The 27,441-nt window shown below is 38.0% G+C and overlaps 1 protein-coding gene across 2 annotated transcripts in view; it reads left to right on the top strand.

Moving 5' to 3' along the window:
* The first annotated feature begins 10,202 nt into the window (after positions 1 to 10,202).
* LOC131065578 (uncharacterized) overlaps positions 10,203 to 27,441 on the top strand; it is a 130,195-nt gene continuing 112,956 nt past the window's right edge. The window contains exons 1-2 of one of the 2 annotated variants that reach the window (XM_058000141.2): positions 10,203 to 10,516; positions 10,608 to 10,753. In XM_058000141.2, coding sequence (XP_057856124.2) covers positions 10,462 to 10,516; positions 10,608 to 10,753 — 201 coding nt within the window. In that variant the 5' untranslated portion in view covers positions 10,203 to 10,461. The remainder of the gene's footprint in view (positions 10,517 to 10,607; positions 10,754 to 27,441) is intronic. The other variant, XM_058000140.2, reaches the window with a different exon arrangement.

Genomic DNA, 27,441 nt, shown 5'->3' with positions numbered 1-27,441 from the left:
TCATTTTCTTTTGATTGATATTTAGAGATGCCCAAGAAATCAGAAATAACTATCAACTCCAAAGAGATTGGAGAACTCTCCTCGATAGAATCAGTCTCCTCATGGTCCTTAGAGAAGAGGATCTAAATTTTAAGAAGAGCATCTCCATCCTTTAATACTTAATGTTCTTCTATTTCAAGTTAGGACTAGAAGAAGGAATATATACATTCCTCCTCAAAGATTTTGTAGATGATAACATTCCTAACCTCTTCACTAGCACTGATTGACAAGTTTTCACATACTTTTGTCCCAGTAATCTTGGAGACCTTCTGACTAATACAAGACTTTGAGCTATTGATGATTTTGAATTTGATGCACCTCCTTTATTTCCTTTCTTCTTGTTTGAAGTACCCATTGGCCTCCCTCTTTCGGCTCTCTATGGAGTGGAAAACTCCTCCCTGACTCCCTCATTTCATTCACTTTAGACAGAGGAACTATTCTCCTAACAGATTGAAATTTTTTCTCTATCAAGTTTATAATAGGGCTTACTCAGACTTCCTCAACCTTATTATGTATGCTTGACCTTATGTTTGACCTTAGGATTCTACTTTCTACATCCTTTGTCCGAGGAATTATCCACTTCTTAAAGAGATAATTTTCCAAGCCTTACCAATCTTTAAGAAGAAATCTCTACTACATCAAAGAGAAAATTATTTGACCATCACGAGCCCCTTCTTTTCATAAGTCCTTACTTTCTTGTTTTTAGGCTCAATCATCTCTAGTTCTTTACTAACTCCTCCCGAGCTTAAAAGAGGATTTTCTTTTTTGAATAGAGTATCCCGCTTCTTACCCCGAGAACCCTCCCCATCTCTAAAACCAAATACCCTCCAAAGAATTTTCCACCAATATAACTTTGATGGTATTGGGAATAAGTGTGTAGCCAAGCGTCTTCACTGCTTATCTTAAAAAGGGAGACCTTGCTATTCCATCCCACCATTTGTAGTAGAACGAAGATATTTTCACTTGATCTTTCTAAGTTATTGCTTCTACTATCTGAAGATGAAGATTTTGAACTTTATTCCTGTAATGGGTGAAAAATCAGGGTTTCCACCATGAGAGGGTTGAAAACTGCTAATTTACCATTATATTGAAAAGAGGGAAAAATCCAATAGATTTATTCACTAACTAGTAATGATAAGGACTGAAAATACTGATTGGAGTCGAGGGATGAGTTGATTTGCCCTCTTTTGTGAGTTGAACTGCTGAAATTAGGTTAAAGTGTTGAAAATGAAGGTGAAAATGTAGAAATAGTGAGTTGCAGTCGTGAAATTGAGGCACACACCTAGATCTGAGCAATATATGCAGATTCAGACTTGATTCCCAAAAAACTTCCAAAAATATTGGGACTGGAGTGCCCGTAACTATGGTCCTTCTAACTCTTCTCACACCAAAAAGGGTTGATTTGTCTCTACAAATAATGCCTATTCTGAAGATTGCAACTCTGTACATGTTTCCTACACACTAAAAGAAAGAGAAATAGGTTTGGAATAAGGGTTTGCGTAAGTCAAACCTTGGTTAAGGAATTAACCTTGAGATTGAAATATTGCAATACAAAAATAAATAATGGAAAGATATACCTCAGATCTGAAATGATTGATAATGATGCTTTGCCTCTTCAATGTAATCATATATGTTGTATGAAATGGCATGAATTTGACAAAACCTTAATCACGCACACATGCTTGCAAATGAATGATGTAATGATGCTCCACTATTGATGAATGAAGAATGCAGCCTTGAAGACCTCTAGAAATGCTTGATGGTGAATTCTTCAATGCTCAAATGCTTGATGATTATAGTTTTTCCCTTCTCTTATGATGTGTTGTATATGCGAATGAGAGGGGAAAGCCTCCTTATATACTTACGTATTGAAAAATATATCAATTTTCTAACATAGGTCGACACGGGGAGATATTTCCCGCTCATTTTCAAAGATGCAAGAGGAGGTCAAAGAAGGGCCCATTTAAGGGGGACCAAAGCATGGCGCTCTAGTCCTACCCTATTTTGGGGTTGGGACAAGGGGTTATGTGGTGTTTGGAATGAATACAAGGCAAAATTTGCATGGTGAAGGCATAATCCTGAGCCTTCATTAGGCATTGGGGGATGCACAATAAGGTGAGGACCCAAAATATGGACTAAATTGTAAGGGGGTACAATTTAGGATGCTACATTTAGCCCCCACTTTAGCAGGAGTATGAGATTATGCAAATACTCATGGTAAAGTAGATGAAAGAGAGATGAATAAGATGAGGAATGCGAAGAAAAATCACAAGGAGTATAAGACATCACTAATTTCGAGGAACCAAGCCCCCAATTTTAGGATCTTAACTCACTCAAACATATGCAAAGGCACACAAAACAAGACAAAAACAAAAATGCAATCAAAGACAAAAAGGAAAATAAAGGAAAAAGACGCACAACAAATGCTAAAGACCAAAAACAAGACCTCAAGTCAACTAGCCGAAGAGACCTCGATATCTGAATGTCTCAACCACTAATATCATTCTTGAAAAATGTCATCTCACGAACACAAGTGATCACATAAAAGAGAAAAGCAAGCATTATCCATGTACTATCAATAGCAAAGTCGTGAGTTCATGGGAAGATGGAGAGAGAGAGAGAGAGAGAGAGAGAGAGAGAGAGAGAGAGAGAGAGAGAGAGAGAGAGAGAGAGAGAGAGAGAGAGAGAGAGAGCTTGAATACACATTAGATGTGCTTTTCTAGGTGATCCATTACAATAATGATGAGAGAGGACATAGATACCTCACCCATAGATGTTTTTATCTAGGTGATCCATGTTGGGGAATAGTCTAGCCCTATTCCACTAGTTCCAATCATCCTCGTGTGTGTGTGTGAAAGTGATGTTTGGTTTCAAGTATATAGCACCCTATTTAAGAGTTTGTTTCCTCTGGTTTCGAGTGTGCATCAACCTGTTTAAGAAATGCAATGTAAATGCAAATGCCAAGAGGTGAATGTGCGAATGTGCAAATGCCAAGAGGCAAATGATAGATACAAGCTTGGTTTCGAGGATATCCTGTATAAGAGTTTGTTTACTTTGGTTTTGGTGATGTGTAACCTCGTTTAAGACATGTATCAATGTTGCGTTTGGTTTCAAGTGTGAAGCATCTTGTGTAAGATTTTGTTTCCTCTGGTTACGAGAATGAACACCCTGTTTAAGATATGCAATAATGATATGAAAAAATATAGTACAATATGGTACAAACAGAGTGATATGGGTGTCGCCCCCTTAAGATGTCAACACAGTCCTATGTTGATGTGTTAAGGAAGCTAGAAACAAGGATAGTTTCTTTCAACGCCAAGGAGATATCCTTTAGGCAACAATGTCATTAATCCAAGTGAAAGAGGGAGTACTCTTATAAGCAAGGATAATATAATTGAAAAAGAGATATCTTGCAACAAGTGTAAAGGAGATCCTTGGAGGAGAAGAGATCTTTTCCCAAAAGACATCTACCTCTAAGAGGAGTTTATTGAACAAAAATAACACCTTCTATGTTGGCATTTGCATGAAGATTGCATTAATGATATGTTATGTTGTCATTGATATCAATTAACCAGTAATGATATTGTTATAATGTTGTTTTGTAATCGGTAAGAAGAGCTAGTGAAAGGAACTGTAACCGGTAGGTAAGTTTGTGGAGTGAATCGGTATTGCTAAGTATTGGAGAGTTGAATTGGTAAACCCTACTTGTTGATTTGATAAACCCTAACCGATTAAGTTTGGTGAAATGGTTGTATTAGTTTATGATCTGATGATGAGTGGTAATGATTATGACACGTATGCATATTATATGAGGAGAGTTTCAAAATGTTTTTGGCACGTTGAGATAATGGTTTTTGTCTAGGGAATGAGCAAGTATATTGCATGTAATGCAAAATGCGTGATGAGCTATTGAGTTCGTTGAAGTGGTGATCAAGGAGTGGTTGAGGCTTTCTTGAATGATGTGTAGAGACTGTTATGTAATCCAACAGTCATACTTGAATCGACTTGTTTGTAATCTCTATGAGAGAATTAGGTTTTTGTTGTGTTACCAACCTAATTGATTTGTTTATAAGGTCGATGAGTTGCTTTGTTTTAGAGTTGGCAAATTTTTAGTTGAGTGTGTGGTTTCCAAACCGGATGATGTATCTGTAGTTTGTGTAAAGGCAGATAGGAGCATGAAAATGATGTGAACAAGCAAGTGTAGTGCTATTCAAATAGATCAGCAAACCCCTGTTATTTTCTAACAATTACAACAGTTTGAAATCCCCTAACCAAGTAAGCTCTAACAAGCTTAGTGTTATTCAAATCCTCTAACCAGGTAGTCCATTAGCTTGGATTTCAAATTCTCTACCGAGGTTACTCCTCACAGGGTATTGCTTCTAACAAGGCATTATAGTTAATCCCTTAACTGGGTGGTCCCTAACAGGATCTGTTCTTAACATGACTTTTTGTAAAAGCTTTAACAGGCTTGGCTCCTAACAGGGTGAACTTCAGAAGAGTTCAGATAGTTATCTTGTGAGTCTCATCTCATCGTGGTTTTTCCCATTTAGGTTTCCACGTCAAAAAATATTGTGTCAAGTGGTGAATGTTTTTGTGGTTATGTTTATTATGGTTGAATTGCTTAACTGCTTAATCCACTTTGATAAGTTATGTTAATCGACAACAATCTGAAATGATTTTTACTTATGTTAGTAGAAGTATTTGGATGTTTGTGAGTTTCAAGTTCTTTACTGTTAATCTATTGTAATAGTCACCCAGCTTAATCTTGACAGTGATATTGCATTCATAGTTCTAAGTTTGCTTTGAGAAGTTGATTCTGAGATTGGTGAAAGTTAATATCAGTTTTTCTATCTACTGCTTCACCCCCCCTCTCTCAGTAGTTGACTGTATCCTTATTCTTTCATCATACCATCAATTGGTATCAGAGCTTCTCAGGTCCTCTAAGGTCTAAGCCTAACAACTTGAGGTAAAGATCTTGTAGAACATGATGAAGAAGGAAGGTCTGAAATTTAATAGAGAGAACTATAGAATATGGAGTGATAGAATGAAAATTTATATCAAGAGTCTAGGAAATCAATACTGGGAACATGTTGGTACTCAATATGTTGCACCTAGTGGGATTATGACTAATGATCAGAAGAAAGACAAACAAGAAAACATTCAAGCATTGGAGGCTGTTATCAGTTCTTTGTCTAATGCAGAATATGTTGATGTCCATGGTCTGGAGACTGCATATGAGGTATGTAAGAAACTTGAAGAGATTTATAGTGGTGATGAACATGTGAAGATTGCCAAGGAAGAGAGTCTAAGAGGAAAGTTTGATGACATGCGGATGGCTGAAGGTGAGAATATCCAATAGTATGGTCAAAGGATAAAAGAGATAGTTGGTGAGATTAAGAGTGCTGGTGATAAAGTGGAAGATGCCACAGTGGTTAGTAAGGTGTTGAGAACCCTGCTACCAGTCTACACTATCTGAGTTGCAGCCATTCAGGAGCTAAAATCTATTGACAAAACTAAGGTAACCCTTGACTCCATCATTGGTAAGCTTACTGCTTTTGAACTAAATGGTTATGATGGTAGTGTTCATAAATCTGAGTCTGCTTTTAGAGCTTCAGTTTCTAACCCATCTATGAGGAAAAGTAGAGATGTCAATCATAGTTATGAATCTAGATCCATCAGAGAAGTTGATGATGAAGACAATTTGGTTGAGCTTGAAGCATTGTTGGTCAAGTGGTTGCTCAGAGGTACCGATAAATATAGAGGAAAATTACCTTTGAAATGTTTGCATGCAGCAAGATTGGACACATTGTAGCTAACTGTCCTAATGGTGATAATGAGAACAAGTGAGAGAAGTTCAAGAAGTACAAAGGAAAAGGCAAAAAAGATTGTCATATTGCAGTTGATGGTGGTATCACTAATGAGAAATCCGAGGGTGATGCTAGTGAAGACATTGTGTTTGTAGCCATTAAAGAGGAGACATCTGATCAGAAGGCTTTATTTTCTCGCATGGATAATTATGATGATTGGATCATTGATAGTGGTTGTTCACATCACATGACCGGTGACCGAAGAAAATTTCTTTCTTTGAAGGAATTTGATGGCGGAGTTGTAAGATTTGGTAATGACTCACCCTGCATGGTTAAAGGTAAGGGAACTATTTCTCTTAATGGAAAGAGCAGTGCAAATGATGTCTACTAGGTTGAAGGTTTAAACCACAATATTTTGAGTGTTGCTCAACTCGATGACAGAGGATATCCATTGGAGTTTAAGAATGGTATGTGCAAAATCTATGGGAGCAAAGGTGAACTGATTGCAACCGGCAAGCAGACTAAAGGTAACCTGTTTCACCTGAATCCTAAAGTCAACAACTGTTTAATTGCTAAAGTAGATGATAGTTGGCTTTGACATAGGATATTTTGTCATATAAATTTTGATAACATTGTTAAAGTGAGTAAGTCCAAGACAGTGAGAGGTTTGCCTCAGTTGGACAAATTGGTAATGCTCTATGTAAGTAATGTCAGTTGGGTAAGATGACATCCTCAACTTTTAAGAGCAAATATTTTTCAACAGAACATTTGTTAGATTTGATTCATACAGACCTCTGTAGACCAATAAGGACTAAAAGTATTCAAGGTGGTAGATATTTTATGATCTTCACTGATGATTGCTCAAGAATGATGTGGGTCACATTCTTGAAGGATAAAACATAAGTATTTAATAAGTTCAAGGCATTCAGGGCCTTAGCTGAAAAGGAGAGTGGTAAGAAGATAAAGTGTCTGAGGACTGATCAAGGCAGTTAATTTACTTCTGATGAATTCACTAGATATTGTGAAGAAAATGGTATCAAATGACAACTTTTTGCACCGAGTACACCACAACAGAATGGTATTGCAGAGAGGAACAACTGGTCAGATGTTGAAGCTGCTAGGACGGTGTTGATACAAGGAGGTGTAGTGAAAACTTTCTGGAGAGAAGCTATCAACACAACTGTCTACACTATGAACTGGACTTTGGTAAAAAGAGGTAAGGACAAGAATCCTTATGAATACTGGTATGGTAGATCACCTAATGCTAGTTATTTCAAGATATTTGGTAGCAAATGTTTTATTAAGATAGGTGACTATGTTAGCAAGTTTGAGGCTAAAAGTGATGAAGGCATATTTCTTGGTTATTCCACCAAGAGTAAGGCCTACAAATGTTATAAAAATCGGACACAGAGAATCATTGAGAGTGTTGATGTTCGAGTGGATGAGTATCTTGAAGTCTCAGGGGAAACTAGTGTGGAGAAAAAGGATGAAGATCCTTGCATTTTGTTTTTGGAACCAGAACCTGTGAAACCTGAAACTGACAAAGAGAATGTTGTTGTACCAGCTCAACCATAACAGGTAGATTCAGAAGAAGATGATGATAATGAAGAAGAACCTGAAGATAATGATCATATTATTCTGAGGTATGTGAGACTCAATCACAATCTTAACCAGATTATTGGAGATAAGGATGCTGGAGTGTTAACCAGAAGAAGAATTAGAGAAAATTCTTGCATGATCTCCACTATTGAGCCTAGAACTGCTAAGGAAGCATTTGGAGATGATCATTGGGTCAAAGCTATGGAGGAGGAGCTTGAACAAATTGAGAAGAACAATACATGGACCCTAGTATCCAGACTAGTAAATAAAAATGTGATAGGTACTAAGTGGGTATTCAGGAACAAGCTGAATGAAGATGGTGTAGTAGTTCGAAACAAAGCTAGATTGGTTTGCAAAGGTTATGCACAAGAAGAAGGAGAAGATTATGGTAAGACTTTTGCACCAGTGGCTAGACTGGAAGGTGTTAGAACTTTACTTGCATTTGCAACACATAAGGGATTTAAAGTACATCAGATGGATGTGAAGTTAGCATTTTTGAATGGAATACTGGAAGAAAAAGTATACATTGAGCAGCCAGATGGTTATGCTTTGACTGATGAGAAAGACATGGTATGTAAGTTGCACAAGGCATTATGTGGATTAAAGAAAGCACCAAAAGCATGGTATGAAAGGCTTCATTCACACCTAATGAAGATAGGTTTTCAGAGAACCAGTGAAGATAGCAACATATATCTCAAATCTGAAGGAGATAAGATACTGGTTAGTGAAGTGTGTGTAGATGTTATCATATTTGGAGGCAATGATGACATGAGCAATGACTTTGCAAATGAAATGAAAAGTGAGTTTGAAATGTCTCTAGTTGGAGAGATAAAAAATTTCACAGGCTTGCAAATACAACAAATGAAGAGTGGTATTTTCATCACACAGTCTAAGTATGTGTAAGAGGTATTAAAGACGTTTGGTATGAATTACTGTAAACCAGTTGGGACACCAATGGTTATAGGTTGTAAGTTGTCCAAGGAAGATGAAGCCACATCTATTGATGAAAAGGAGTACAGGTCAATGATTGGAAAATTGCACTATGTTGTTCATAGCAGACTGGATATAGCTCATGCAGTTGGTCTAGTTGCTATATTTCAGAAGAATCCTAAGGAAACACATTTGATAGCAACCAAGAAGATATTCAGATATTTAAAAAGCACTATTGACTATGGATTATGGTATCCATATGAAGGTAACTTTGACTTGAAGGTGTATACAAATGCAAACTGGGCAGATAATGTTGATGATAGGAAAAGCACAACCGGTGGAGCATTCTTTCTTGGAGGAAGACTTGTTTCATGCAGTAGCAAGAAGCAGAGTTGTATATCATAGTCTACTGTTGAAGCTGAGTATGTTTCAACTTATATGAATTGTACCTAGGCTATTTGGATGAGGCATGTTTTGGAAGGTTTCAAGATGAAGTTTATAGAACCTGTAAAGATCTTATGTGACAATACTAGTGCCATAAATATTTTCCAAGAGCCCTGTTTTGCACGTACGAACCAAGCATATTGAATTGAAGTATCATTTCTTGAGGGAAAAAGTGCAAAGTAAAGATGTGATCTTAGAGCATGTTTCTACCAAGGAGCAACTTGCATATATCTTTACTAAACCTCTGCCTAAGACTACTTTTGAGTATCTTAGAAGTCAGCTAGGGGTTTTACCCCTTCATGAGGTGAATTGAGCATGATGTAGATTACATCAGTCCCAGAGCTACTTGCAAAATTTTATAGCAGGATTGATGAAGAAGTGGAGTTATTCCACAGGGGGAGCATCAAGTTGCAGGTTGTTGATGCTGAACAGTGAAGTAAAACATGCAATGTCAAACTTTCACCTTATCCAAGCCCCTCCATAATTCTAGCTTTGGATTGTTGTAAATTGGCCCATAAACATTTATAATTCACTTATACTGATGGACTATGATCTTGGAAATATTAAAAAAACTTCCTTTATTTATATTCTTTCATCCTAAATCCATAAATTAACATAAAATACTTCTAATCCATAAAGCAAACTACTTAAAGACTTCAACTCTCTCTCTCTCTCTAACATACAATACATTTGTCAATCCCAAGAGGAAAAAAATGATAACAGCAAATTTTAAATGAAAAACAAAAATGCTAATAACTCAATTGAGAACTAGCTTTCATCACCTAAGGTGTGAAACATGTAGATGGATGAAATCTAAAGAAGAACGGGAAAATAGAATACGCCTATTTTGCAACACAAGAGTGGTAGAGATAGAGTGACATTTTATCATGGAGTGCCTAACATATAGTGGACATTTCGACCAATTATGAAGACATTTTAAAAACAAACAATTTAAGCACTTCGTTTGAGGAAACAAAGGTGGACAAAACGACAAACCTATTGATCAAAATTTATTGTAAAAGGACAAATCTATAGAGGAGGTTGCAAACCATTTAAGACTTTGATACTCCGTTCTTGAGGTACGTGGTATTCTTTGGACATTTGGACCAATTATGAGGACATTTAAAAAACAAACAATTTAAGCACTTCGAGGAAACAAAAGAAGACAAAACGACAAACCTATTGATCAAAACTTACTGTTAAAAGACAGATCTAAAAAAAAAGTTGCAAATCGTTTAAGACATTGATACATCATGCTTGAGATATGTATTATAGACTACTTTGATCTTGTAGACATTATTAAAATCTTTTTTTCATTCAAATAGCTTGACATGCAATCCATTTGTGGATCAAACAACTAAAGAGACTTTTGCTTTACTTTTAAATATGATTGCTATTAAAAACTTCTGAACCGAATAAGTGTCTATAAATATGATTGCAATCAAAAATTTCTGAACCAAGTAACTGTTGATAATTTTTCCTCCCAAATCAGTAGATTGGCATAGAGAACTTTCAACTGTTTGACATCCAGTCCATTTGTCAATCAGACAACTAAACCGACTTTCAATTAGTCTTTCCGTTTGATTTGGGCATAGATTCTTTTTAATCACAACTGAAAAAACGGAGCAAACTAAAAGCAGTGATGGGTCGTGGACGGAATAGAAAGGGCAAAACCGATGAAGAATCCATCCTTACAGGTAGCCTACGTTGTCTATTCAGTTACAAATTCAAATAATATATAGTCATTATTTATACAATTTCGTGAAAAGTTATATTGCAATGTTGCAGAAGCAAGCAGAATAAAGCAGCAGGCAGAACGAAAGCCTGATGGTCCAGAAAGAATTCCTCTCTTAGAAAAATGCGCTCAGTTGTTTCAAAACGCCTTGAATTCTGGATTATCAATAAGAGATAGAGAGGAAGCTCTCTTTGATCTGGTATGCATTTATAAGTCATTACCGTTTTTATGGAAAAACACTTTTATTGACTCTTTAAGTTTAATATGATTGATATAATAATCATGGTAATTAATATTGGCTAGATACAATGAAGATCAAGTGAACCAAGCTTATGGAAGATTTTGAGCCGATGAGACTTAGGTCTGAAATGCACACAGCATGTATCTTAACTTGTTTAGGCTATTCTGATGGCTGCTTGAAAACTCACTGAGCTGCCACATCAGCTGGCAAACTCTCACTGCAAGCAATCCCTATGACCCATGAAACAACTCCACATTGCAGAAGGAATCACCCTAGTCCTGAAAACAGGATATTATTGTGGGCTATTTGTGTCCTGTTGGCTAATTTTTCACAAAATTCTCTGAAAGTAGATAGACTAAAAAGTTTTCACGTAAAAATTATATATAATAATAATCATTGCCAAAAGATACATGTATTAATCTTAAACCCTATGCCGAGAATTAGCGTATAATAAATGTTTTTGAATAACAAAGATTCACCAATCATTCTATGAAGATTCACCTACTATTCTATACTTGTAATATATTTTCACCCCTTAATTTTTTGGGTGCTGCTTGCTACTTGGTTTGGCCTGTTTTGTGTATCTATTGATATTTTCCTCATGTTGTTCAGTATCCGGTTTAATCCCAAATTGCCTTCTTTGTCTTGATCGTATTCCTCTTAATAGCTCTTTGCTCCGGCTTAGGAATTTTGACATAGATGCCCCAAATGACGATAATCAAAGAGAAGTCTGCATTTGAAGGGATTGTCCTCCTGATTCACCCACTGTTTGAAGGTGTAAAATTATAGCTTGATCTATGCCTGTAATGATACCGTAATGTCATGATCCACATAGTCTTCCATGGCTTGAATTGTGTTAAGGTGAGGAATCACCTAAAACGAGTCTAGTGTATCTGCTATGAGTTTGAGGACTAAACTTGCCAGAATTATAAAGGTAGGCCAGGGAGCCTCATTGAAATACATGCAGTGAGCTTTGTATATTCAAAATGATGAGTTTTAGTGCCTATTCCTAACTGAACTATCCAGCTTTACTCATCAAAAGGGATTTGGGTCTTCCATCTCCAAGCATTAGCATGTCTCTTCCACAATCAATGATCTTGAGAAAACCATCTGCCATTAAAGCCCCTATAATTTGAAAACCGATCCCTATGGGGAGTTATGTGGGAAGCTTTAGAGTTGATTAACCATGTATCCTCAAGTGCATGTATGGCAAGCGTTGAAACAAACACATCATCAGTGTCTTCTTGGAGGCCCTTGAGTTAGAATCTTCGTCAAACTCATTGGCCTTCTTCTCCCTATAGTCCTTCTTAATGTGTTCCTTCTTGTTAGAGTCCCAACCATACTTCAAGCAGTTGGACTTGACAATGTTTCTCAACATTTGAAAACACAAAAAATTGTAAAATAATCTTAAAAAACATGCATAAATTTAAATTTGCAAAGGTCATAAGTAGTTTTACCTTCATTTATAGTTTAAAAAAATGAGTTTAATTCACATCATAGTTAAAACAAATGCAGAAGCATATGGATTTCAAAGAATTGATGTATTAACAGAATGAGCAAGACGCTCATAAATAATGCAAGGATATTTACAAGAATAGCAAGTTTCTAATAAGAAACTGCTGAGAAAGCATATGGATTTCAAAGAATTGATGTATTAACAGAATGAGCAAGACGCTCATAAATAATGCAAGGATATTTACAAGAATAGCCAGTTTCTAATAAGAAATTGCTAAGAAGATCGAAGACGATCTAACTATAATAGAATATACACTATTGAGCATTAATACTAAAATAACATTATTTTAATATTCTATTACCCTCCCTTAATGCTCAATCTATTAACTACACCTATAGACCCCCTGAATTTTACAAATTTATCAGGACCAAGGGGCTTGGTGAAGATGTCTGCTGGCTGCTCCGAGGTAGGAACATACAGCAACTGGATGGATCCGTCTTCAACCAGCTGTCGAATATAGTGACAATGTGTTTCCACATGCTTGGTTCTTTCATGGAAGACTGGATTCTTGTCGAGTTTGAGCACTCCCTGATTATCACAGAATAAGGGAGTAGGACCTGCTTGGGAGACATGCATATCCGCAAGCATTCGTCGAAGCCAAACCGCCTCACAAGATGCCTTAACTGCTCCCCGATACTCTGCTTCTGTCGAGGAGAGAGCCACTGCTTGCTGCTTCTTACTAGTCCATGTGACAGCACCAGATCCCAAACTAAACACATACCTTGCTGTAGACTAACGGTCATCAACTGAACCTGCCCAGTCAAAATCTGTGTAACCACTGAGTAGAGGATCAGAACTCCGAGTGTACAGAAGTCCATAATCAGGAGTGCCACTCACATAACGCAGCACACGCTTCGTTGCTATCCAATGATCAGCCTTGGGAGCTGTCATGAAGCGTGAAATGTAGCTCACTGCAAAACTGATGTCAGGTCTAGTGGCAGTAAGATAGATGAGGCTGCCCACTAGTTGCCTGAACAGAGATTCATCCACAACTGGTGAAGATGACTGAGTTGAAAGTTTGAGCCCGGGTTCCATAGGAGTAGAGACAGGTTTGCAATCCTGCATTCTGAACCTGTCCACAAGACTTCTGGCATACTTGGACTGAGAGAGAAAGATACTGTTCTCAGTCTGCCAGACTTCAACTCCTAAGCAGTAATGTAGAAGTCCCAAATCTGTCATATCAAAGGTGCGGCACAAATCCTGTTTGATTCCAGTGATCAAATGTGCTAAACTGCCAGTAATGATTAAGTCATCCACATAGACAACCACAAACATAATATCATTACTAGAATGCTTGATATACAGGTTTGCATCAGATGGACTCCGCTGAAAATCATGATCTGTCAGGTACTTATCAATTTTCATGTACCAAGCCTGAGGAGCTTGTTTTAGACCATAGAGTGCTTTGACTAGTCTACAGACCTTCTATTCTTGACCAGCAACCTTGAATTCTGGGGGTTGCGTCATGTAGACTTCTTCCTGTAAGTCACCATTCAAAAAAACACTCTTGACGTCCATCTGATGGACTTTCCAACTGAACTGGGCTGCCAAGGCAAGAATGAGCCGTATGGTACTCATTTTGGCTGTAGGAGCAAAAGTCTCCTCGTAGTCAATGCCTTCTTTCTGTGAGAACCCACGAGCAACAAGACGAGCCTTATACTTGTCTAGGGTTCCATCAGCTTTGTATTTTACTTTGTACACCCATTTGCAGCTAATGGGCTTCTTCCCTGAAGGAAGATCAGAAAGGGCCCAAGTGTGATTCTTCTGAAGACTCTGGAACTCAGCTTCCATAGCCTGTTCCCACTCAGGTATACCTTTAGCCTCTGAGTATGTCTAAGGCTCAAAAACACTGTGTATGTTAGCCATGAGAGCAAAATTGACTATATGCTGCTGTTTGCTCTTATTACGGGAGGTTCTACCCTCAATGAGCTCAGTATCCCTGAGATCACCAATGGTCTTGGCCCACCATTTAGGCCGGAGAGTAGAAGTGCGAACATCTGGAGGAGCTGGAAGAGGCTCAGGATCAGGAACAGGAACAGGAGTAGCAGGAGGAGGATTATTCTCCGGAGGGAACTCAGGTAGTGCATCATCGAAAATAGATTCTGCATCATCCCTCCCATCAGGCGAACCTAATGGAATAAGAACACTGTGAGGCTGATCCTCAGAACTCTGCTCAGAAGAAGGGGACTGAAAGAATCCTCTGTCTTCATCAAATACAACATCACGACTGAAGATAAGACGTTCAGTGTCTATATCTATCAGTCTGTAGGCCTTATGGTGATCACTGTATCCTGTCATCATGAGTTTCTGACTTTTGGAATCCAATTTGGAGCGCTTAGCATCTGGAATCCAAACATAGGCAACAGAGCCAAAAACCTTCAGGTGGCTGATCTTAGGCTTCCGACCAGACCAAACCTCTTCTGGAGTCTTCCCCTTAACAGCCTGAGTAGGAGAACGGTTAAGTAGGTAGACAGCAGTAAACACTGCTTCAGCCCAATACTTATTCGGAACACTCCTGTGTTGTAACATAGAGCGAGCCATCTCAACAACCGTACGATTGCGACGCTCGACAACACTGTTTTGCTGAGGAGTGTAGAGAGTAGTCAATTGGCGTTTGATGCCATGGGTATCACAGAAGTTGGAGAATGCAGCAAAACAAAATTCCCCCCCGTTATCTGTCCTAAGAGTAATGACACTATGTCCAGACTCTTTTTCAACAAAGGACTTAAACTTCTAAAAGATACTAAATACATCTGATTTATGTTTAAGAAAGTACACCCACATCTTTCTACTAAAATCATCTACAATAAGCAAAAAGTATTTGCAACCAGTAACAGGAGATGTATTCATAGGACCACAAATATCAGCATGAAGTAATTGAAGTACCTTAGATGCGTGCCAAGACTTTCCATGTGTGAATGAAGTCCGATGCTGTTTGCCAGCTTGACAGGCGCCACATACTGCAAGATGCTGAGTCTGAATATCAGGTAACCTTGAAACAAGTCCCTCCCGAGATAGCTAAGAGAGATACTGAATGTTGAGATGTCCATATCTCTGGTGCCACAAAGTGCTGAGAGGAGAAACATGAGCTGCCAGAGCCACTTCAGGAGAATCACCAGTGTCAAGAAGCCTATATAGGCCATGATCCTCTAGACCAACAGCAACAATAAGACGAGTCTCCCGATCAATAATGGAACACTTGTGAGCACTGAACACCACATCTAGCTGAGGAGAATTCCTCATAATCTGGCTAACAAAGAGCAGATTAAGTTCCATTCCAGGAACATAGTACACATTCAGAAAAAGGAGAGTCCTACTACTAGACTGTATCTGAACAGTGCCTCTGCCAACAACTGTATACTCCTCACCTCCGCCAAATACAACGGAATCACTGAAAAGGTGAGAAGTCTGTAAACCAGTCACGCCGATGAGAAAAGTGACGTGATGCACCAGAGTCGATGTACCAAGCAGAAGACCTGGCATGATCTAAAGACCTCTTAGCCATAAAGGCATAAAAGGCAGACTCTTTCTGCTCGGAATGTTCAGCAACATGCGCCTTCTGGTGTGACCCTCCTTGCTTCTTTTGTTCAGAAGCGAGCCTCTGACGGCAATCTTTCTTCATATGGCTGTACTTGTGACAGTAATTGCACTGCACATTCTTCTTCTTAGCTCCATCCTGTGTCTGAGAAGAGCCTTTCTGCTGAGAAGACTGAGAGGACTGAAATTTGCCTTTATCTTTGTGAAAGGATTGGGCTGTGAAGGCATTTTCCGAGGAGGCTGATGTAGTACCACTACCAAACTGTTGTTTCCAGCGATCCTGCTGTAGAAGTTTGGTGCACAATTCTGAAAACTTCAGATCAACATTAGTGGAAGTAATATTGAGGGTCTCAATGAAGTGTTCATACGATTTCAGAAGACTTTTCAGAGTGATTACTACCATGTCTTCTTCCTCCATAGTCCGACCAATAGCTTTGAGCTGATCTCGAATGTCCTTAATCCTCATTAGGTGTTCCTGTAAGGACATATGTTCGTCCATCATAATGGAGAACAGCTGATTCTTTAGAAAGAATGCTCGGCTCTTGTCGGATGTCTCATGCAATTCCTTCAGATGCTTCCAGATGTCAGAAGCTGTCTTACCAGAAGGAATCTGCGGTAACTGATCATCAGTCACTGAGAGTTTGAGAAGCATAACTGCCTCCCGATTGCGTTCGTCAAACTTATCTTGATCTGCACCAGGTGTACCAGGACTGAGCTCTTTTCCCAAAACAAGATGGTCAAGATGCCTATATTCAAAAATGGTCAACATACGCTGTTTCCAGATGTTGTAATTGTTGCCATTAAAGCGTTGACTGCCTTCTAACATCAGGTTGGTTAGAGAAGCCATTTGCACGTTTCTCAAAAAAAATTCCCGGCTGACCCAGAAAAATCCAAAGACAACCCACAAATTCGTGCGAAAAACCCAGAAGGAATCTACTGTCAGAATCTGGATCTGCGGGCTCGAAAATCGAGGCACAAAAATCGAGGCACCCAGAAAAAACAGACAACTACCCAGATTGGGGTTCGAAAAACCCACCAAGAATCTACAAGAATAATTTATTTTCGATGGAAACTGGAAGGTAAACACCTTATCGAAAATTTTAGAGGGTCATGGAAGCCATGATTTTCTTAGAAAAAAATGGCGTCGCCGAAGGTGCAGGTTGCGATGCGTTTGCAGGTTGCGTCGCGTCGCCGAAGATGCAGGTTGCGACGCCTAGGGTTGCAGGTCGCGACGCTGGAGGTGGCGACGCCGAAGTTTGCAGGTCGCGACGCCGGAGGTTGCAGACGCACGATGCCAGAGGTTGCAGACACACGGAGGTCGCAAACAGGCGGAGCACCAGTCACGATGACTCTGCAGGTTGCGCGCCAACACGCACACCGCCGAACACAGGTCGCGACGGCTCTGCAGGTCGCGCACCAACCCGAACACCACCGAAAACAGGTCGCGAAAAACAAAACGTGACTGTACAAACCCGAGGTAGTTCACAGGAGCTAGGCAACTGAAAAACCCGAGAGGGATTTTTTAATAAACCAGAAATAATTTCGAAAATTTCCACTAATTGGAAATTAGAATTAAAAAATTTTCGAAAAAATTTCTCCTATAGCTCTGATACCATAAAACAAATGCAGAAGCATATGGATTTCAAAGAATTGATGTATTAATAGAATGAGCAAGACGCTCATAAATAATGCAAGGATATTTACAAGAATAGCAAGTTTCTAATAAGAAACTGCTGAGAAGATCAAAGACGATCTAACTATAATAGAATATACACTACTGAGCATTAATGCTAAAATAACATTATTTTAATATTCTATTAATAGTGTCATATGATTCTAAATTACATGTTCTTATTAATATTTTACAAATTTTATTAGTGGAAACATGGGCCTGAGACAATTTTCATTTTTTGCCTTTTAAAACCAGAATAGGGTTTGGGGGTGTCAAAAGGCAACACCCTTGGCATGTACCCTGTTACAATATAGGGTGGGGTTGAGTGGCAAAATCTCCTTTGCCAAGCTCAAATCAAGGCCTTCAAGATCATATGAACCTTCATGCTGTATACTTGAGTGCTTGTTAAAAAATATGTCAAGTGCTAAAAAAAATGATTCAAAAAATGATGAAAATGACCTTTTTTATTTGAGTGGATTGTCTTATTTCAACTCTAGCCAATTTTTGACTTGAATTTACAAGTTGTTGTCTATTGTTTGGGTGAATTTTTTCCAAAATCTCACTAATAAGACATAGGGAAGTTATTCTATGAGTTGCTCATGGATTATATTTGATCTGCGAGCGCTCTCAAGTCTTGTGAGTTATTGGCAATGGTTTGAAGTTCACTTTGAACTATGAATCCAATATTTCAGCTTGGATCTGCTTAGGGACTGGATGTCCCCTTTGATTTTGATCACTTGTCCTTCTTTCCTATGCCCTTTTCCTTTGAACGACCTTTGATGGTTGTGCATCCTTGATGAACTCAATAGTTTCCTACCTCATCTCCTTTGAGAGTAAAGCACCCACCATCTGATCAAACTTCAACTTTGAGATGGTGCATTGATCATCATCACAATGTTGTCCCACAAATCAAGAAAACGACATAAGAGAGTAATGCATTCTTCTTCCTCATCCATCTTCACTTATACTGATGGTAACTAGCTCATTAGATTGTTGAATACATTTAGGTGTTCAATGATAGAATTACCATCATTCATTCTCAAACAATAGAGATTTTTCTATAGTAAAAGGTTGTTTACAAGGGACTTAGCTTGGTATAGGGCTCCTTAGTTGAGAGATTTGATTCTTGCTGGTCTTGTCTCCTAAAATTTTTAGGAGAATTGAATTCGAGAGACAAAGTCTAACAAGGTTTCTTTCCTTTCAATCAATTGCACCCAATCTTCTGCTTTAGACTAGATACTGTTGCATGAAGGTCTTGATCAACAAGAAGATTCACAGTTGAAAAAGTTGTACTTGGTGATAATTTGATTGACCCAAATTTTTAAAAACTTACAATTGGGAAAAAACTTGACAAATTTTCTGAATAATAAAAATACATAATTTTTAAAAATATTCTTCAAAAACATGCATATTACTGAATTCAGAGAACATATTACTGATCACCTTTATATAGAGAACAAAATCATAGTTCAATACAGGTCATAGACCAAAAAATGATTTTAATAAATATTAACTTAAGTTTTAATATAAATAAAAGTGACAAATTCTAAATTTCTTCAACCAAAGCTCATAAAATTTTGCTCCCATTATGTGGGTGTCCTAGAACTGGCCGGTGTATCTTATAATTTATAAATAAGGTGGTACCTAAAGAGGCAATAAGATCCTCTTATATTAATTATCTTTGTCTAATCCCTTAACAATAAACTAAACAGGTTCAAAATAATGAAGATAACATTCTTTGATATTAATTTTCCTCTAGCCAGTAATGTAGCTAAATAAGGATTCAGAAACCCTTATTTTTTGTGCCCTTCACAATTATCTAGAGCTTTCCAAGAAAGAAATTGATGTTATATTGTCATTACTAAATGGAGACTTTATTTTGGTAAAGACAATAAATATTCTAATTCATTGCCTGAATCGCAGAGAAGTGAAAAAGGAAAATTATTAAATGTGCTGCTATGAGTACACGAACAATAGTTGTGAGATGAACCATCCCTAGCAAGACTGCAAACATTCAGAGGTGAATGTGGTCAAATTGAAGGATGAGGGCATATAAATGAGTTATATATACAGCATGACACAGACTTGTCTAATGCAGGCTTTTGGATGGTGAAGGATAATAGCTCTAGGGCAATGGTAGAATGAGGCATGCAGTGGAAGATTATGCTAGTTAACCAGATCTGAACTATTTTAGAAGTGCAGTAGCACTTAAAAATAAATTTAGAAGATAGAAAACTAGAAAAATATCTTGGAAAAACCTAAAAGAGAAACCCAACAAGAAGAGTCTCAATGTATTATCAGCAACAAAACAATTACACACTTGAAGAATCCAACATTTGCCTCCAACCTTGAATGCTCCAAAATCAGGAAGATGAATACCCAGACTACTCACAAAAAACTTGTTGATATAAGCTAGAGACAAACAAAACCATGGGCTATATTGACAGCGACCCATATATATCAACCATGGCTGTCCTCATGGTATAATACAAATTCCAAAATCCCTTTCTAGCCTATTTTAAGATGTGATAAGGCTGTAGCTTGTACATCCCAACAGCATCCTAAAAAATAGGAGATCCTTTCTATCCACATCCCCCAAAACTTTCCTCATATGAGTTTGTGTTCAAATTTAGTGTAATGTCCCTTTTTGAAATGGGATCTAATAATAAATAATAATAATACTAAATAAATAATATATATATATATATATATATATATATATATATATATATATATATATATATATATATATATATATATATATATATATATATATAAAATTTAATTTAGTTTAATGAATGGTCAAAAGGCATGAAATAAAGAGTTATGACCATGAAAGGTATAAAAGAAAGAAAGAAATACATAATAAATAATCCATCAATCAATTTCCAATCAAGGTTATTAAAATTATAGAACAAAAGATGAGGAAGTTTTTCTAGAATGGAAACCAAAATCAAGACAAGATCCCATTGTTGGCCTGGGATAAGATATGTAAACCAAAAATAGCAGGAGGAGCAGGCCTAAGAAAATGGAGTGTTATGAATGAAACCATTCAGGCCAAACTTGTTTGGAGCATGTACTGGAATCCAAAAAAAAAATGGGTCAGAATTCTTAAAAGGAAATACCTTGATTCCCAAAGCAGAGAACACATATTAACAATACAGAATCCACCTAAAGGTTTGGCAATACGGAATTTTTTGATATCATGTCGATGAGTAATTATAAAGCATTAACTTGGCTGATTGGGAATGGGGAATCAGCAAGTATTTGGGAGGACTCTTGGGAAGGTTACAGTGTCCTCAAGGAAGAAGAATAATATAGAGATTTGAAGCAGATCACAGAAGCAAGTTGGGGCACAAAAGTAATAAATTACATGGAGAAGACAATGGAGAATGGAACAGAGAATTGGAGATGGAAGAATCTAAATGAACTCAATCTGAACTTATAGAGCAGATAGAGCAGTTTAAGGAAATCTTGGAAAATAGAAAGGTACTGTTATTAGCAGGGCAAGATGAAATCATCTGGTGCAGGGCAAATCATGGGAAATATTTAGTCAAAATTGGCTACAAGCTTCTAGAGATGGCTATGGGGGAGGAAGATTAGCCATCTCAACTGTGCTGGAATAAAAACTGCCTCCCTAAGGTGGGATCTTTTGCATGGCTAGCGTTGAAAGGATGAATTCTCACCGGGTAGAGATTAAATAAAATTGGTTTTCATGGGCCATTCAGGTGCATGTTGTGCAAAGCATTGGATGAGACTTTAGATCACTTATTCCTGCATTGTGAGTTCACGACTAGATGCTGGAAATTTATATTACAAAAGCTGGGATGGCAGATCCCTTTTTCAGCATCGCTAAAGGAAATGTTCTAGGGGTGTGTTGATGTGTTTTTTAGACACAATCTAACATATAATAAAATACCCAAAACTATCTTATCCTCTCTTGAACAAAGTCTCTCAAAGGCTGAAGATTCGCTTAAGGATCACTTGAGACAACTCCAAGGTTCATAAATGTCGGGTCATGACATGTGGATAAGCTCAATGGTTTGATGTGATTATGCTGGGATCACAAAGGGGACTTATGTTGAATTGTTGAATGCTTGAATCGCTGGAACTTAGATCCTAACTACTCGCTTGGAGAATAAAAAAAGGGCAAAAGACATAGGGTTTAGGGGTCTATTCTAATCCTAAGAATGCGAAAGAAGAGTGAATGATTCGATGGAATCCTACTGGGAAAGATCTCACCATCAAATTGAACAATTTGACACAAGCTCAGTGCAATCTTCTAAGGGATAATTCACAGATATTCAAATCATTATCATCAAACATTGATTACCATTCAAGTTAATGCATAAACAATGGATGTACAACAATTTGAAGTTAAGCTCATATCATTCCAGTTGACCACGCAAGGCACACTTACAATCAGCAAGAGGCTAGTGGTATGGACTAAAAAGATTCCACACAAATGCATTCAACAAATTCCTCCATTCAATCTAATCAACATGAAAGCAAATGAGAAGTAGAAACCATGGGACTTGTTGAAATAACACATTTCACCATAACTTCAATGAAAAGAGTATCTCATTTACAAGTCATAACAACAATTCATCCTTCTCCTAATCTAACTTCTATTCTAATTGCTATCTTCTATTCACTATTCTATTATCCCTCTATTCTATTAATCTCTACAAATGAAGAGCTTGAGCTTTATATAGAGAGCTCATTACAATGAATGGCCTGGATTGATTTGAGATCAATGGCTGAGATTTTACAATGAAACCCTAATTAGGGTTTGTTACAACAAACTGTATTCTTGCCAATGAAATAATTACAACACTTTGACACATGTCATCTTTGGAATATTTGACCAATAGGTAGTGGGGGTAGGTACATTGGAGTTTGCGTCATCATGGATGAGGCAGGTACATTGCATCTAGACATGCTGATGTGGAATTTCTTTGCTTGGTGGAGTAGTGGATTGGATTCATCATCATGAATGAGTATTGAATAACATTTCTTGATACTCAACATTATCCAACTTCAGCAGTGATGATGATGATCTTTTAACTTTGATTAACTCTTTTGAAACTATCCTCTTGAAAGTCTCAACGGAGGTGCAAGGTATAGATGTTGACTCCCTCTTAGTTTTGAAGTATTGATGTTGCCTTGGAATGAACTCTTGATGTCACAACTGCTTCTCTCCTTTGGAATTCCTTCTTTGTGACTCCCTTCATGTTGTTGACTCTTTCAATGCATCAAACCTTGAATAGCTGGATAATGTTCTGGTATAAGTGAATGTTTCTTGTGTAGTCATCTTCTTGTGCTTGCCTATGAAGTCCCCTTGAGGATATCTTCCTTGTATCTTGACATTGATGTTGAAATCTCCCCCTTAGGACACTTGTTCCAATCTTCCTCCAACCTGGTCCTTTTGATTTCTTTCTTCACCTCCTGCAAAACAAACAAATGAGCATTAAACACACATGATATATAACCTTTATAATCTCTTAATTTGACATGATCCCCCCTTTTATGTGTAGTAGGTCTAATATGTGTTTCTATAGGGGAGGTCACTCCTTTTTAGCAGATTTGTTGTCTCCTTGATGAATTCACTTCTTCCTTTGTGAATTTTGCTGTCACTATTGATTGGAGCTGCTGCTTGTGGATCAGATTTGATGTTGATGCTGACTGAATTCACTGTTGATGAAATTAAACTAGTTGATGATATGTTTCCTGAATCAGATTTGCTGTTGACATTGATTGGATTCGTTGCCTTCCTGATCAGATTCGCTAGAAAAGTTAATGGGGACTGCTGATCTGCTGATCAAGTTCGCTCCAGGAGAAAGGATTGCTTTGAGTTGGTGACTAAATGATTGCTTCAAGTCTCCTTATATAGGTGTTTTAATGAGGAGATGTATTCTTTTAGGGTGAGGCTGACTTGATCTTGAGCAAATAAAATTGAATTATTTTCCTTAAGAAGGCCGACTTAACAAGTTTTAAGCATCTCCCCTTTGAATTTGAATTATATTTGCTGCTAGCCATTGTCAATGAGCAAATTCTCTCCTAAAGGGTAGCATAGGAAGAACTTTTCGCTCCTAGAGTGGAGCAATGGAAATTATTCCATAGCCAAAATTTCTTGCACTTTCTTCAATTCATCAATTCAAATTCTAGGTTCCAATCATCCATGGGCGAAAATAGGTCAAAATAACTTTAAGAGGAACCTTGGGATCAACTTCGCTCCTATTCATGAGCAAAGGAAGAGCATTTCGCTCTCAATGAGGAGCAAAGGAACAAGAATTCGCTACTAAAGGGGAGCAAAGGAAATTTTGTGACACTTAACCAAATTCTTGCTCTCTTTTCATCAATTTATCTCTTCATATGCAAGCTTTATCAAATTTCTTCCACCAAATGTCTTGAAGGTGATTTCGCTCTAAAATTGGAGCAATAGAAGTGAAATTCGCTCCCAATGAGGAGCAATGGAAGTGTTTTTCATTCCAATCAAGGGGCAAAGGAAGTACTTGCAAGTTGAACACTTAGCTCAATATCATTCACTTTCCTTCATTTCATGGACTCAAACCTTTAGTCTTTTAGTCACCCTTACATGAAAACATGTCAAATTGACTTCAAAGAAGGCTCTAGTAGTAATTTCGCTCCAAAACCATGGCAATTGAAGTGTTTTTTGCTCCCACTGAGGAGCAAAGGAAGTAGATTTCGCTCCAATCATGGAGCAAAGGAAATAATCTCATACTTAACCAAATTTTGCCTTTCCTCACTTCAAGTGCATCAAATCAACATTAAGAAAGGGTTTGAGATCAATTTCGCTCCTAGACTTAGGCAAAGGAAAGCAATTTCGCTCCTAGCAAGGGGCAATGGAAGTGTTTTTTGCTCCTATCAAAAAGCAAAGGAAGTAGGCTTCAAACTCACTTCTTAGCTAGGTTTTATCAATTCCTTGCCTTTGCATCAACTTTAGACTTTGTGATTTTACCTTCATAGTGTGTAGAGGTGTCAAATTAGCCTTAAGGAAGGTCTTGGAGAGAATTTCGCTCCTAGAGAGGAGTAATAAATTCGCTTCCACTGAGGAGGAAATGAAGTAGTCTCCAAGTTGACACTTAACTCACTTTCGTTCACTTACACTCACTTTCTCAACTCAATTGCGTCAAACCATGCTCAATGTGAGATCCTAGGAAGAATTTCGCTGTCAACTTAGGGCAAAGGAAGAGGAGTTCGCTCCAATTTGGGAGCAAGGGAAATGATCTTTAAATTCATCCTCTAGCTTGGTCTTATCACATCATACCTTAGGTTTCAGTCTCTATGCACCAAAGAACCTCAATGCCTACCTTGAATGTGATTTCGCTCCACTCCAATAGCAATGAAAGGAAATCCGATCTCAAAGGAGAGCAATGGAAGTAAATTTCACTCCTGTGAAGGAGCAATGGAAGTGACCCAAATTTGTTAGCTTCCCTCCATTCCTTAGCCAAAATAATGATGAACTTCGTCTCTTCTATGATCAAAATGGTGTCAAAGGCATTAAAACTCGTTTGTTTTCTTCAAATTTGCTCAAGAAAGCAATTTCACTCCTAGATGAGGGCAAAGGAAGTGGTTTTCGCTCTTGAGGAGCAATGGAAATGACCTCCACACTTAACCTTATTCAAGATTCTTGATCAAGGATTGAATCCTTCACTTAAACTAAGGTGTCACATGATTATTAGAGGCAGCTTTAGGTGATTTAGAAGGCCTGGAGAGGCATTTCGCTTCTAAAGGGGAGCAATGGAAGCAAAATTCGCTCCTAGGCTGGAGCAAAGAAATTTTTAGCATACTTAGTCAAATTTTGCTCCCGGGTCTCACCTCATTGAAGTGTAATTAGGTCACTTGGAGGATCAAGAAAACATTTGCATAGTCGACCAGGCTTGGCCAAAGGGGCTCCTGTATCAAACTCTTGATTTGACTCCTCATCTCAAATTACCTCATTTCACACCTCACAAAATTGCTATTCATTTGACTATTGGCTTCTTGACCAACTATACCTCTACAATGCAAAGGTTAATAGCAAAAGACTCAAACTACTACCCTAGAAAGAAAAAAAAGTGGGGGTCCCCATTTGCATGGGGCGATGTGTGGATGCCTCACAACAGGGTGGAGAATTGAACATAACAAATCTATTTACTCTAGCATCTGGCAGGTCTCTCCGTCATCCTTGATTTGGGTAGTTTGGAAAGAAAGAAATAGGAGAAATTTCTTGGAGAAAGAAGAATCCATTCAACACATCCTTATTAGAATAGAGAATGCTACATCAAAAGTAGTGAGTGCTGCAACTTCTAATCAAAATCATGACAAACATTCTTTTTGTTTGGCAGATAAGCTCATTGAAAATCAATGGCCTCTTCTGAAAATTTGGCTTGTTAATGGGCCTTTGTGGGTTAATCCATCTTCACAGCAAAGAATTGTAAAATGCATCAAGCCAGATGAGGGTGGATTAAAATAAACTTTGATGGGGCTTCAAAAGGAAATCTAGGACCGTCTAGAGTAGGATGTGTTGCCAGGGATGGGATGGGGACTGTTTTGGTGATAGGAGCTTGAAAGCTTATGGACGAGACAAATAATGGAGCGAAAGCCATGGCGTCTTTGCTTGGCAATTGGCATCAATTTGGCGAGCAAATTGTCGATATTAAAGTTACACTTGGAAGGAGACTCACAAATAATTATAAACGCAATCATGAAGGGCGAGGCTTAGAATTGGAAATTGAATAAATTGATTAAAATTATTAGATCAAAATTAAATTTATTTTTAGATTTCGAAGTATCTCATGTTAGGCAAGATGGCAATAAGGTGGTGGACACCTTATCGAAATGGGCATGCTCATTCAATGCAGGGAATAATGAAATGTGGTGGGATGAGTTTTAGGGAATGCAGTATGAGGAGGTTGGAGTACGAAGTGTAGACGCCAAGTAAGGTGAGTGAATGACATTGAATGCAATGTGCCTCTCAAGGCCCCTGAAGCGTGTGAGACACATTTTATGGAGGTAGTCACAAAGAAACACAATTCAATTGCATGAATGGTGGTTTGAGTTCCGGTGCTTGAAGAAGAAAGATGGAAGCCAACTTTAGCCTGTGAATAAAGTAGCAGTTGGCATTTTTGGGCAAGATTATGGACCACTGCCTGAGGAAAATATTCACGATCAATGACCCCATGTTTTTCCAAACCATCAAAATGATGCTGGGAGAAGAGTACATGGCTGTAGAATACCAATATCACATGATTATGGATATTGCTTCTCTGCTCCTAGCATGACGCTTGGAGCTTGGCAACAAGGAAGATACTCGGATAATGTATGCAACAGTCAAGGCAAATGGTTTTATGGATTAGAGGCATTGCTTGTTGTCGCCATTACGGGGGAGAGTTTCAAAGCACTTGGGGGAGACTGGTTGTACTTGGCTGAGATTACCCCTCCTCTAAGGCTGTTCTTACTATGGCGGGCTGGAACTGACAAAGAGGACATAAGAGTTGAGGCACAGATTGGATGGAGATTTGTGAAGGAGTACATCAGCGATTGGGAGAAGGAACAAGCTGATCAGGCACGGTCGGGACAAGCTCCAGTGAGAAAGCAGGCCAAATTTACTTGAGGAGACTACTGGGATGAGCAGGCAAGGAAGAAAAAGAAGAAAGTTTAGTATAGTGGCAATTTATCCATTTTTTGAAGGAGTAACCACCCTTTCTTATTTTTTCCTTCACATTATAATCCCACGTTGACTTATAGCACATAAGTGAGCTTTCACTCGATTATATGAGCTCTTAAATTGGACTTCGCACTCATTACGGTTTCAAATAAAAAGCTCCTGTGAGATTTTGCCAAGATCAAGAGGCAATGAAAAACACAAATAAGAGAGACAAAATAGATGATAGGAATAAACTGTATTCTATCAAG

This window comes from Cryptomeria japonica, chromosome 4, assembly GCF_030272615.1.
Source record: "Cryptomeria japonica chromosome 4, Sugi_1.0, whole genome shotgun sequence".
In the NCBI taxonomy this organism is placed as follows: domain Eukaryota; kingdom Viridiplantae; phylum Streptophyta; class Pinopsida; order Cupressales; family Cupressaceae; genus Cryptomeria; species Cryptomeria japonica.
This window is presented reverse-complemented; position numbering and strand designations above follow the sequence as displayed.